Genomic DNA, 13,153 nt, shown 5'->3' on the forward strand with positions numbered 1-13,153 from the left:
TTTGTGTCCCCATAAGAATACAGTGTCCTCATCCAGCAGGAAGTAGTATGAGAATCTATGCCCAAATTCCAAAAACATTGTTTATGAATGTTTATTTTTATTTAAAACAGGTTGATTATAAATGCAATCTCTTTCTAAAGAAGAAAAGGAGATAGTATAGATATCATAAGATAAAAGGGTAGATTACTGAATCTCCTTTTTTTTTTTTTTTTTTTTTTTTTTTTTTTTGAGACAGGGTTTCTCTGTGTAGCTTTGCGCCTTTCCTGGAGCTCACTTGGTAGCCCAGGCTGGCCTTGAACTCACAGAGATCCGCCTGCCTCTGCCTCCCGAGTGCTGGGATTAAAGGTGTGCGCCACCACCGCCTGGCCTGAATCTACTTTTAAAGAGCAACAACTTGTTTAAAAATGTTTTATATTGCTATGGATTTTAGTTTATTGATACAAGTTTAAACTTAATTTTGTTATACTGTATATATATTTGTACTCTCATTGGAGGTATTATGTTTATGTAACTCATTTAGATTGTAATGGATAATTTTAAAATATAGATTAATAATTAGTCTTCTATGATAGTCAAACTTATAGTCATGTTTTCTAGGTATACATAGATAGAGTTCAATTAGGTAGGTAATCTTCAAATACTTCAAAGACCTACAGAATACAGCATTTAAAATGTTTTAAAAATTTAGACTTCCTGGACAGTGAAACATGTCTGCTCCTAGCAGCACCGATTTACTTCAGAGAGGAGGATGGGCATTGAAGACACTCTATATGGAATTTATCTTCTTCTTGGTAAAAATAGCCATTTGGGCAAGAAACTGTTCTTGCCTGGACTGCTTGGTTGACTGGACATGCAGGACCCACAGGAAGGTGACCACTAAACTTTGCTTGGCAAAATGGTCCTTCAGGTCCCTGCTTCACAGAGGAAACTGCCAGACATTCTACAGGACACAGAGAGAAAGTGACTAAGAGACTCTAGGCCTGTGGGTTGAAGACAGATGCCCCAACTTTACAGAGAAACTTTGGATGACTGTCCAGGCTGCCAGCTGTCTCTGTCTACTTTCTTAAGACTCCTAAAAGTTGCTTGCATCCTTCTCCCATTTCTCAGGTAATATTATATCCTTCTGAGGTCTTTGATGTAGTCGAAGACTAGATAGTTATAATTTCCTTAGTTATGATAAAAGATAAGTTAGATATGAAACCTTATACTCACAAATATAGGATAGATAAGATATCTTCTTTAATTTTGCCAAATACAAATAGACCAGATGTTATAACCATAATTCTTGCTTGATAATTGTTTTGTTATATTTAATTTTACTATGTTAAAATTAAAACCTTCCTTTTTAAAAAAAGAAAAGGGGAAGTGCTGGGGATGTCCTTCTGTATGCTGTGAATGTGTTGCTCTGATGGATTGATAAATAAAATGCTGATTGGCCAGTAGCCAAGCAGGAAGTATAGTATAGGTGGGATAAGCAGAGAGGAGAATTCTGGGAGGTGGAAGGCTGAGTCAGGAGATGCTGCCAGCCACCATTGCCGCCATGAGAAGTAAGATGTAAAGTACCAGTAAGCCACAAGCCATGTGACAACTTATAGAATAATAGATATGGGTTAATTTAAGATATAAGAACTAGATAGCAAGAAGCCTGCCAGGGCCATACAATTTATAAATATGTAAGTCTCTGAGTGTTTACTTGGGTCCGAGTGGCTGTGGGCCCTGGCAGGACTGGAGATATCTCCAGCTACAGCAACCCTCTGTCCTAGCATCAACCTGCGCTCCATGGGACCCTCTCAGCCAACAACTCAGTGCAATCCACTCCCACCACTGGAAGTCTTCCTTGCCTGACTATGAAAGATGGCCAGTTCAGACTCTATATCTTCCATTACAGCCCTAGACATGCCTCCAAACTCCAGCTGTCTCTCCCTGTACCCTCTCCCTCTACTATGTGACCCCCCAATCCCTCCCACCAGTATCCCCACCTGCTTCTAGTCCATCCACAAGATCTATTATTATCCCTTCCCAGGGAGATTCATACATCCCCCCTAAAACCTTCCTTTTTACCTAACCTATCTGGGTCTATGGATTATAGCTTGACTATCATTTACTTAACAGCTAATATACACTTATTAGTAAATACATACATATTTTTCTTTCTGTGGCTGAGCTACCTCACTCAGAATAATTTTTTTTCTAGTTGCATTCATTTGCCTGCAAATTTCATGATGTCATTTTTTAACAGCTGAGTAATATTCCATTATGTAAATGTATCATATTTTCTTTATCCATTCTTCATTTGGTTGAGGGGCATCTAGGTTGCTTCTAGTTTCTGGTTATTATGAATAAAGCTCCAATGAACACAGTTGAGCAAGTATTCTTTTGGTAGAATGGAGTGTCCTTTGGGTGTATACCCAGGAGTGGGTCTGGAGATAGATTGATTCCCAATTTTTTGAGGAATCACTATACTGATTTCCATAGTAGCTATACAAGTTTACACTCCTACCAGCAAAGGAAGAGCGTTCCCCTTGCTCTACATCTTCTCCAGCATGAGCTGTCAGTTTTGTTATTGATCTTAGCCATTCTGACAGGTGTAAGATGGAATCTCAAAGTAGTTTTGATTTGCATTTCCCTGTGGGCTAAGAATGTTGAACATTTCTTTAAGCGTTTCTCAGCCATTTGAGATTCCTCTATTAAGAATTCTCTGTTTAGGTTTGTATTTTTCAATTGGATTTTTTTTTATATTTTTTGGATATTTGGCCTCTATCAGATGTAGAGTTGACAAAAATCTTTTCCCATTCTGTAGGCTGCCTCTTTGTCTGATTGATAGTGTCTTACAGAAGTGTTTTAGTTTCATGAGGTCCCATTTATTAATTATTGATCTTAGTGCCTACACTACAACTTTACTTTCTTTGACCTCACTTCCTGTCAACTGCCTGGCCTTTCTCTTTTGTGTTACAGGCACTAGAAAGAGTTGTACATCTGCTTGAACTTTGGTGTTTTAAGCTCATGTCAGTAAGAATTTGTCACCTCTTGTGGCTAAAACTTGTGACCTTCATCCCAATGTCCAGTTTAGAGTTTCCTGCTGGTGTATCTCACCCACTGACCACCTCTTCCCTTTGCATACACCCATCCCCTGGCCCCTCCCACTTTTCTGGGTCTCCTCCCCATCCTCTCTGTTAAGCATCATCTCTCTGTTCTGCAAGTTGCTTTCACCTTGAAGTACCCAGGGCCTCGCCCTTGTTCCTCACTCTACTTCTGCCTGCCCGCAGACTTATTCTTAATCCATCTTACATTTATGACTCCTGCAATAGTTAATACAGATTTTGAACTTGACTAAGGTCCTGGAACTTGAAGTCACTGCCAGGCTTGCCTGGATTGGAAGCCCTGTCATCAGAGGATCTGTCATCAGTGTCCATCTCTGACTCTGACTCCAATGCAACATGCAAATCCTGTATGTCATTCACATGCATGAGATTCTTCACTTTTCCAGATGCTCCTAACACTTTATACATCTTTTACGACTGCTTTTTAAACACTTTTATTTGTAAGGGCAGCAAGTTGACTCAGCAAGAAAAGACATTTTCCAACAAGCCTGACAACCCAAGTTTGATTCCTGGGACCCACATGGACCCACATGAAAGAACTGACTCCTACAAGTTGTCCTCTGCTTCCACACACACACATGCATGGCACACAGGTACCTATACAATACTGTTTTGCATCTATACAACTTTAAAACTCCCTTCTCTGTTACATTAAATATACACACACAGAATAAATTAATTAATATTAAAAAATATTGACTATGAACTTAACAGGATCTAGATTCACCATACCTCTGGGTATGCCTATAAAGGTGTGTCTTGATTGTTAATTGAAGTGGAAAGCCCCTCTGTAAGTGTGATTGGAACCATCCCATGGGCTGGAGTCCTGGAATGAATTAAAACAGAAGCTTGCTGAGCACCAGCGTCTCCCTCTCTGTCCTGAGGGTACAATTGGACCAAAGCCTCCTGCTCCATCACCATGATCTCTCCACCCGGGCCCTGTGAGCTGAAACAACCCACTCTAAGTTGCTTTTGCCAGGTATTCTGTCACAGCAGTGAGAAGAGAAATCAACAGGACTCCCAAATTCATCCACAGCCTCCAGGAGTCCAGGCTCACTATCCAATTGCACCCGCTGCCTGCTTGGCCTTCCCACTGAGATGCTGAATGCATACCTCACATTGGCCTGAATGTTAAGCTTCCCATAAAACCAAGACTTCTCATCTCTGTGGACCGCAACTCCATCTGCTACGTGGAAAACCCCTAGTGTCGACCTAGATTCCTGTCATCGTCCCATACCCCTGTCCTACTCATCAGTAAATCTGTTAGGTCCGTCCTCAAGCTAGACTGGACATCCTGTTTACTGTCATCTCATTACTCCCTTTGCCAGGGTACAACCCCAGTCATCAGTTCTCTCCAGGATTACTGTGATGACTTCTAACTGGCAGCACTTAGGGGGAAGAGACAGGCAGATCTCCATGAGTTCCAGGCCAGTGTACTGCATGTAGTGAGGCCATCTTAAAAGAAGAAAGAAGGAGGAGGAGGAGGAGGAGGAAGAAGACAACATGATCTAAGGGTAAATTGGGACAGCTGCCAGCAGTGTTTAACTGAAAAAAAAAAGACTACACCTTTTACACTCTATAGTTACACATAGGATTAAAGGGGAGACAAGGGGCGTGTGAGCTGGGGTGTGGCTTGAGATCAGGGGTAGAGGAATCCAGCATTGACCTTGACAATAGGCACCAGTCATATGTTAAAGAAGGGCCACAAGTTCCTCTTGCTAGAGATAAGAAGAATGACTGCTTTATCAAGCAGGAACTTTCCTCAAGCCCCCAAGGGAATGGAGACCCTTTCCAAATGTTTGACCTTGGGAGAAGGACTTCTTCTGGGGAGCAGACACTATACTACAATTTCTTAGTCTTACTATATGGGAACTTACTGTTCCCCTCATAAGGATCCCAAAAGGGAAGGTTCTGTTTTACTCTTTTCCCATTATACTGTACCATTCTGATTTCTCTACAACATTTATTAACTGAACTCTTGCCCTTAATGGCCTCAGGCTCTGGAACTGAACTGTAGATATTTCATCCTTGGGATCAGGTGTGTCTAGTAAATCTCTAACTTTTCCTGTTCTTGGTGTAATTAGGAGAGCATGACGGAATTCCTAGTTCCACAGTGGCAGGGATTTTTTTTTTCCAAATAATTACTTTGTTTAGAGAGGCTACCATTGTACACATTTTTATCCTTTACCAAAGCCCACGCAAAATTTCCCAAAGGGAAAATCAAAAATAAAAATAAAGCTGGGCGGCGGCGGCGGCGGCGGCGGCGGCACATGCCTTTAAGCCCAGCACTTGGGAGGCAGAGGCAGGCGAATCTTTGTGAATTCGAGACCAGCCTGGTCTACAGAGCTAATTCCAGGGGCAGCTAGGGCTGTTAGACAGAGAAACCTTGTCTCGGGAAAAAAAAGAAGAAAGAGAGAAAGAAAGAGAGAGAGAGAGAAAGAAAAAGAAAGAAAGAGAGAGAGAAAGAAAGAAAGAAAGAAAGAAAGAGAAAGAAAAAGAAAGAAAAAGAGAAAGAAATTAAAAAGGTGCAGGAGAAAGGGTCTGCCATGTTGAAATGCTGGGACTCTGTGAAGCAGCAAAGGTTACATTACGGTCCACGCCAGGCACATCCTTGTTAAAGACTCCAAAGCCTCAGCCATGGAGTGGCACAGCTTTTCCGCACCATGAAGTTTAGAGGGATGGCGAAGTCTTCCTCAGGTCCAAGTGTGACTATTGACAGCATGTGCAAAAAATGTCCACCACAGCCCCCGCTCCATGCTTAGGGCTTGAAGACTGTTCCCCACAGAAACTGTTCCAGCTGAGTGAGATCAGCTAAACCTGCCTCCTTTCCAGCTGTGTATGATAACCCTGCCTCACTGTCCAACTGTATACAGTAAACACACTGAGCTTCCAGAGTGCTGTTGCTACTCCATCAGAGCTACCAAAGACCACCCAATCCCAGCTTCTGTGTCAATGCATCTGTGTGTCTGTCCTTTCTGCATTCTCTTGTCAGCTCTAGTCAGGGTTCTAGGACTCAGGCCATGCAAAGATGCAGAACCGTCCTTATATTGCTTTGTCACAGTATCTTATCACAAGTAACTAATATGAGTAACATAGAAAAGTTAAAACAAATTTGATGGGAATGTGAGGCCCCAAATTAGAATGCCACTAGTTGAGGACATGCTTTATGGCATTCAACTACTCAAAGATTTGGTGACCAAGACTCTGAAAAGTACAGGCCATAAAAGTAAAAATGGAGGATGAGATTACATCAAACTAAAAGCTCCTGCAGAGCAAAAGAAACAGTCAACAAAGCAGAGAGAGGACTCACAGAATTCGAGAAAATGTTTGCACATATATATCTGACAAGGGGTTAATATCCAGAACACATAAGAGACTCAACAACAAGAAAAAAGTTCAATTAAAAAAGAGTCGTAAGACATGAATACACATTTTTCAAGAGAAAATACAAATGGCCAGTGGTACACAAAAAACGTCTCAGTACCCTCCTCATTAAAGGATGCAAATCCAAGCCCCACTAGGTGCTTTCTCAGTCCACTAAGACAGCCAAGTCTGTCTTCTATGGCCAAGAATGTAAATAGATACTAGAAAATAGTATCATGGTTCTTCCAAACTTTCAAGTAGAGTAACTCCCTATGGCCCAGCAATCCCACCCCTGACTGTGCCTAAAGGAAATGACATCCGGGTGTTGAAGAGACCTGGGTACTCTCATTTGTACTCTCGCGCTAACAACATCCATGAGTCAGTCTAGTACAGCGGAAGGGATAACGGAGATGTAGCGCGTGCACACAGGGAATAATGTTCAGCCAATGAAAGGTGAAATCCCATCATTTGTAAACAACATGGATGAGTCTAAAGGCCAGTATGCTAACTGAGATGAACCAGTCACAAACAGACAGAGGCCATACCATCTCACACAAGTGGAATTAAAAAAGAGTGGATCTCCTACAAGTGCAGAGTGGAGTGGCGGCTACAAGAAGCACAAAGGCCAGAAGAGAGCACCAGACCCCGGGAGCCTGTGTCACAGGTGGTTGGGAGCGGCCCGGCCTGCATGCCGAGAACTAAACAGGTCCTCTGCAAAAGCAGTGAGCACTCTTAATCACTGGGCCAACAGCAACATTTCATATGTTTTTAGAGAAATTGGAGACCACTGTCTCTCTGGAATTTATTTAATATTGTTTACTCCTTTCTAGGTCACCTGCAATGGCAGGACAAATTTTTGCGATAGACAGACATTATTTTAATGAACTTGGACAGTATGACAAGGACATGGATCTTTGGGGAGGAGAAAATGTGGAACTTTCACTAAGAGTAAGTGGGACCTCCGTTTGTTTTGTCCTCTTCCCCCGTGTAGTTACGTGTGTATGGAGGGAGACCTGATGCTTGATTTTGTTGTGGTGAAAGGAACCCAGTTTGGTACCTACTGGGCTCGCGCTCTTCTCTACTCTGAGCACCAGTGCAATCTGACTTTTCATCTGTTCACATTGTTTCCTCCATGAGCATGCAGGACTGGTCTGGTGACACATGCAAGGGCATGCATGCAGCAGATGATGGGGCTCCCTGAAACCCCTCATGGGCCATTAAAGCCCCTGACCATATGCTTTGTTGTTTTCAAAGCATGGTGCAGTAAACTAACAAGACAGTCAAATCTATGTGGGCTCTCTAACTGTCTTCATAGTTCTATCCCCCTCCCTTTTTTGTTTGGAATTTTATATCCCTCCCTCCTTCCCTTTCTTCCTGGTAGCTGGCCATTTTAGTCACTGTATGCATGAAGAGGCCAGAGGTCAATCTCAGGTATCATTCCTCAGGTGTCGTCCACCTTATTTTTTGAGAAAGTCTCTCACTAGCCTAGAACTTGCGGGTTAGGCTGGTGGGCCAGCAAGTCCTAGGAATCCTCTCATCTCTACCTCCTCAGTGTGGAGATCACAAGTGTGCATCACCACACCCAACTGCTTCTTTTTTACAGTGGGTTCTGGGGATCGAATCTGATCCTCATGGTTACATGGCAAGTGCTTCATTGCCTGAGTCCTCTTGCCGGCCCTGTTTCATTCTTTATCCATTTTTGTCCTTTTCAGCACAGACTTCACAGGCTTATTGTGTGTACGCAGGTGTCTCAGCAATGCTTCTCCTGCAAGCTCCTACTTGGAACCATCTCACACATTCATTACTTTCATCTCCCCATCCATTCATGCGCTCCCTTCTGACCTGGGTAGTGTTTTATAATGCCCAGGCCTCTGGCTCTTTCTATTGCATTTGGTTGGCAATCCCTTGTTTTATTACATTGCTCTCTAGGAATACTGCCCCATACATTTTTTTTGAGACAGGGTTTCTCTGTGTAACTTTGGAGCCTGTCCTAGATCTCGCTCTGTATACCAGGATGGCCTCGAACTCACAGAGATCCACCTGCCTCTGCCTCCCAAGTGCTAGGATTAAAGGCGTGCACCACCACTGCCTGCCTCTGCCCAATATTTTTTCCTCTCTTAGGACTTAACTATAAGCACATTCTGTATCTCAGAATAGAACCACTTTTTGTGAAAGGTATGTGTATTTGAAAGCAAGTGTAGGGGCCATTGAAATGATTCTGTGGGCAAAAGTGCCTGCTGTTAGCTGCCAAGTCTGAGGATCTGAGCTCAATCAACTTCCAAAGTTGTCCTCTGACCTCTACATGTGAGCTGGGCCATCCACCATACATGAGTGCATTCTCTCTCTCTCTCTCTCTTTCTCTCTCTCTCTCTCTCTTTCTCTCTCTCTCTCTCAATAAAATTTAAAATATAATGAAAGGCTAATGTGTCGCATTTCTGGTCCTACAGTCCTCACAGACAGTAAATGACAGCTAACTTCCTGTTCAAATGAATCAATTATTCCTAGCCCAATATTTCCAATGATTCTATTCCCAATGGCTGCTTTGAATCTCTGAAGTATGCTTGGGTCTCTCTTTGTATAAACAAGCATGTGAATTAGTAACTAGTTTAAGTACTCTCTTGACACTAGCCATTGAAAACAAAATAACAATTTTAAACTGGGCATGTGCCACCACGCCTTTAATCTAAGCACTCAGGAGGCAGAGGCATGCAGATCTCTGTGAGTTCAAGTTTAGTCTGTTCTACAGAGCAAGTTCCAGGACAGCAAGGGCTACCCTGTCTTGAAAACTTAAACAAAATACAAAGAAACAAAAAACTCTAAAAAATTATGCCTACAAATGGTTCCTGTGGCTGACATCTGAGGCTACAACTGAAGTCTGCAATCGGCTGGAGACTATCCTTGAGGGATCTACTGAAGTTCAATTCAATTCTGCCAACACTGAAGGAGTTCAACTTCCTAGTCAAGCTGTGCTGCAGGCCAGGCACTCAGAAGACAGCACTCCCTCCCTTTTCATTCCTGTGGCAATGTTTCCTGAGGACCCGAGGCCCATATTAGTTACTCTTCCCATGCTAGGACAAAATACCCGAGGAAAGCAGGGCTGGTCACATTGTAGCCATACTCAGAAAGCAGAGAGAGAGGAAAGCTGTTCCTCAGCGCACTTTCTTTTTTTTTTTCTATGCTGTCCAGGACCCCTGTCCATGGAATGGTGCTGCCTACTGTTAGCCAGGGTCTTCCTACCCCAATGAAGCCAGTCTAGAAACTTCCCCGACAGGCATGTTGTTTGCCTCCTGACTGATTACAGATCCTGCCAAGTTCATACCAAATTAACCACCATAAGGACACAGGCCAGTGCTACAATGCAGCAGTACACAGTGTAAGAGTAGCTTCTGATGTCATGGCCTTCCATCTCATCAGGGAACCAGTTATTTAATTTTACCTTTGATTAAACACAGTGGAGAAGCACAGATTACTCTGTGGTTATATAGAAGGGAAACTGAGCCATCTTTTTTTTTGAGGTGTCATCCACAACATTCCTGAAGTAGTAGCACTTGAGATGTACAGGATTAATATGTGTGGTTTGTTGAACAGATTCCTATGCCTAAGTCACACTGCTGAAAAATTTTACAGACATTAATTTACTTAATCCCTACAGGCCTGTAGGGTGGATACTGCCCTTATCTCTTACTTTTGTTTTTTTGTTTTTTTTTTGTTTTTCGAGACAGGGTTTCTCTGTGTAGCTTTGCGCCTTTCCTGGGACTCACATGGTAGCCCAGGCTGGCCTCGAACTCACAGAGATCCGCCTGCCTCTGCCTCCCGAGTGCTGGGATTAAAGGCGTGCGCCACCACCGCCCGGCTTATCTCTTACTTTTAATGAGAAAACAAAGACACAGAAAACTTACTTTCTAAGTTGACAAAAACAGTAAGTACTATGCTCCAAACCCATTTTTTCCCTGCCTCTTAGAAAGCCTCCCTTTCCAGTCCTGGGGCCCTGCAAGCACGTCTGCACTGTCTCTCGGTCAGCTCTAGCAGACGTGTGAGAGAAGCCACCAACGCCCTGAGCTGCTTTGGTTGCTGAGTTCAGTGGCTGCTGTGGATCATGGAGAGGAAGAGTACACTGGACAGCCATGCACCCATGCTTCATACCCAGCCTTTGAATGGTTCCCATAACCAGCTTCAGATTCTTGTGGCTTAACAATCCTCGTTGGCATCCAACAGGCCTTGACCACCTAAAGTCTTAGCTTGCCTATTTTTCCAGTACCTATTCTCCATCCTGGCATCTCACCATACTGCCAATGTGTGCTACTCCAAAAACTGAGGCTTTGACTTCTGCTTTTAAGGATGACCACGTAGGGAATCCCATTTCCCAGCCTTACCCCAAAACTGAACCTCTTTTTTTTGTTTCTGTTTTTGTTTTGTTTTGTTTTTCAAGAAAGGGTTTCTCTGTGTAGCTCTGGATCTCACTCTGTAGACCAGGCTGACTTTGAACTTGGAGATATATCTGCCTCTGCTTCCCGAGTACTGAGATTAAAGGTATGTGTCACCATGGCCCAGCTTAAGACTGCACCTCTTTAGATACAGATGCCAGCTTAAATCCTGCTCAAGATCACTGAGCCCATTGGATGCTCTGATATGGAAACAAACCATGAATTTACTAGAGTTCTCATACAGTGACATAATGGAAGCCTCAGCAGATTTCTAACACTCTCCCCATGGCCCATCTATCCACTGAGTCAATGACTTACTCTTCTTGGGTCATCTGCTCAGAATTTTGATTGCTAAGGATATCAGGGATCAGTCAGCTACTACCTCAGTATCTGTCAGTTATTACCACGTTATGCTGTGTAAAGAAGTACCTCAAAGATGAATGGTGTAAAATAGTAACACTTGCCTTGCTCTTGCTCGTGTCCATGGTGGCTGGGATGACTCAGCAGAGGCTGACTGGGTTGGGCTTTAGTTTCTGGTTTTAGTTGAGGTCTGGCATTATTTCCACGAGTAGCTGCCATATGGAACATGTTCTTCTCACACTGAATGACAGGAAGATAAAAGTCGAGCCAAACCACATGGCACATTCCACCTTCTGTAGTCACGATGTGGGCTGACATTCCACCTTCTGTTGCCACGATGTGGGCTGACATTCCACCTTCTGTAGTCATGATGTGGGCTGACATTCCACCTTCTGTAGTCACGATGTGGGCTGACATTCCACCTTCTGTAGTCATGATGTGGGCTGACATTCTCTTGGCCAAAGCCTGTGAAACACAAGTCCAGAATCAGTGTGTCCTCAGACCCAAGATGAGGGAAGGGGAATGAGCAAATGTTTACTGACCAGAATTTGAGTCTGTCACTCTGGATTTGTGGAATGAACAACCAAGTCAATGTAAGATGGATGTAAATGAAACCCATGTTGGGAGAGCAGTGCTGCACTGTATCTCAGTTAATTATTGTCAGTAAATTTTAACTTATGTGAAAAAAAATGCCTCAAAACACAGTAGCTTAAAACCACAAGCAATTACTATTCCTCTCAATTTTTGGTGTTACTACAGCAGAGCTGGCCTGATTTCTACAGATGTTGCTGCATCTGTGTTCACTTGGAGCCCATCCAGAATGTCTTCTGCCACATGACTGGCTCAGTACCACCTGGGGCAATGAGAACCATTTGGCCATTTGTCAAGCAGGCTGGCCCAGGCTCACTGATACTGAAGAGGTCACAGTGTTCTCAAAAGTTACAAGAGGGGTCAAGATCTAGGAAGCTGCAAGCACTTTTCAAGCATCATGCATTCTGGGCAAGCACTCTCCCACCTGGTTTCATCCCTAGTCCTGCTTGTTTACTCTAGATTTGTTCTTAAAGGAGACACATCCATCTGGATATATCCTCTCCTGTGCTCATTGTAGGGATGGCCACAACTATTCCTCTTATCTCCTACTTTATAATCCTGTCAGTATTGGGGTATGTTCATTAGGGATAAGGGGAATCTGTGACCAGCCTAGTGATGTGGCTCAGTTGGTAGAGTGTTTGCCTAGCATGCACAAAGTCCTGGGTTCAACCCCAACCCCACATAAAACCAGGCATGGTGGCACATGCTTTGTAATCCCTGTCTCTGGCAGGAGGATCAGAAGTTCAAGGACATCTTTGACTAAATATGAAATTCAAGGCCAGCCTGGGCTACACAAAACTCTGACTTAGGGAAAATAGATGGGGTGTGGGCAGAAATTCACAGAATGTCTATTTCTACCTCCTGAGTGCTGGAATTACAGTTGTGGGCACCCAAGGCCAGTGTATGTAGTGCTGGGGGTTGAACCCAGGACTTTGGGCATGCCAAACACTATACCAATTGATCCATATTCCCGGCCCCATACAGCATGTTTCAGTGAAGATCTTAACTTCCCATTACTGTTTTGTAATGATTAAGTGAATTTCCTCAGAAAAAATATCTGCAAAATCAGAATTTATGGTCTTGATGAGTTAGAACTGAGGATCATCAAATCTGAGTGTGCAGTTGAATCACATAGAAAGCCTGTGAAAATGCAGAAGGTTGGGCCCAAGCCACAGTTTCTGTATCAGTAGGTGTCAGGGACCCATGGGTTCTCATTTTTATCAAGTCTCCAGGCAATGCTGGTGTTACTGGAGTCCAGGAAATAGAACAGCTACAGCAAATACACCCTGTGGGGGCTGTGAGGCAGCTGAGTGG

At 43.4% G+C, this 13,153-nt stretch overlaps 1 protein-coding gene across 1 annotated transcript in view; it reads left to right on the top strand.

Annotated features, from left to right (window-relative positions):
• The window catches only part of Galntl5 (polypeptide N-acetylgalactosaminyltransferase like 5), a 43,064-nt gene that overhangs the window by 23,981 nt on the left and 5,930 nt on the right, over positions 1-13,153 (top strand). Inside the window, exon 7 of the mRNA XM_037203737.1 lies at positions 7,295-7,412. Coding sequence (XP_037059632.1) covers positions 7,295-7,412 — 118 coding nt within the window. The remainder of the gene's footprint in view (positions 1-7,294; positions 7,413-13,153) is intronic.

This window comes from Peromyscus leucopus, chromosome 3, assembly GCF_004664715.2.
Source record: "Peromyscus leucopus breed LL Stock chromosome 3, UCI_PerLeu_2.1, whole genome shotgun sequence".
Lineage (NCBI taxonomy): Eukaryota > Metazoa > Chordata > Mammalia > Rodentia > Cricetidae > Peromyscus > Peromyscus leucopus.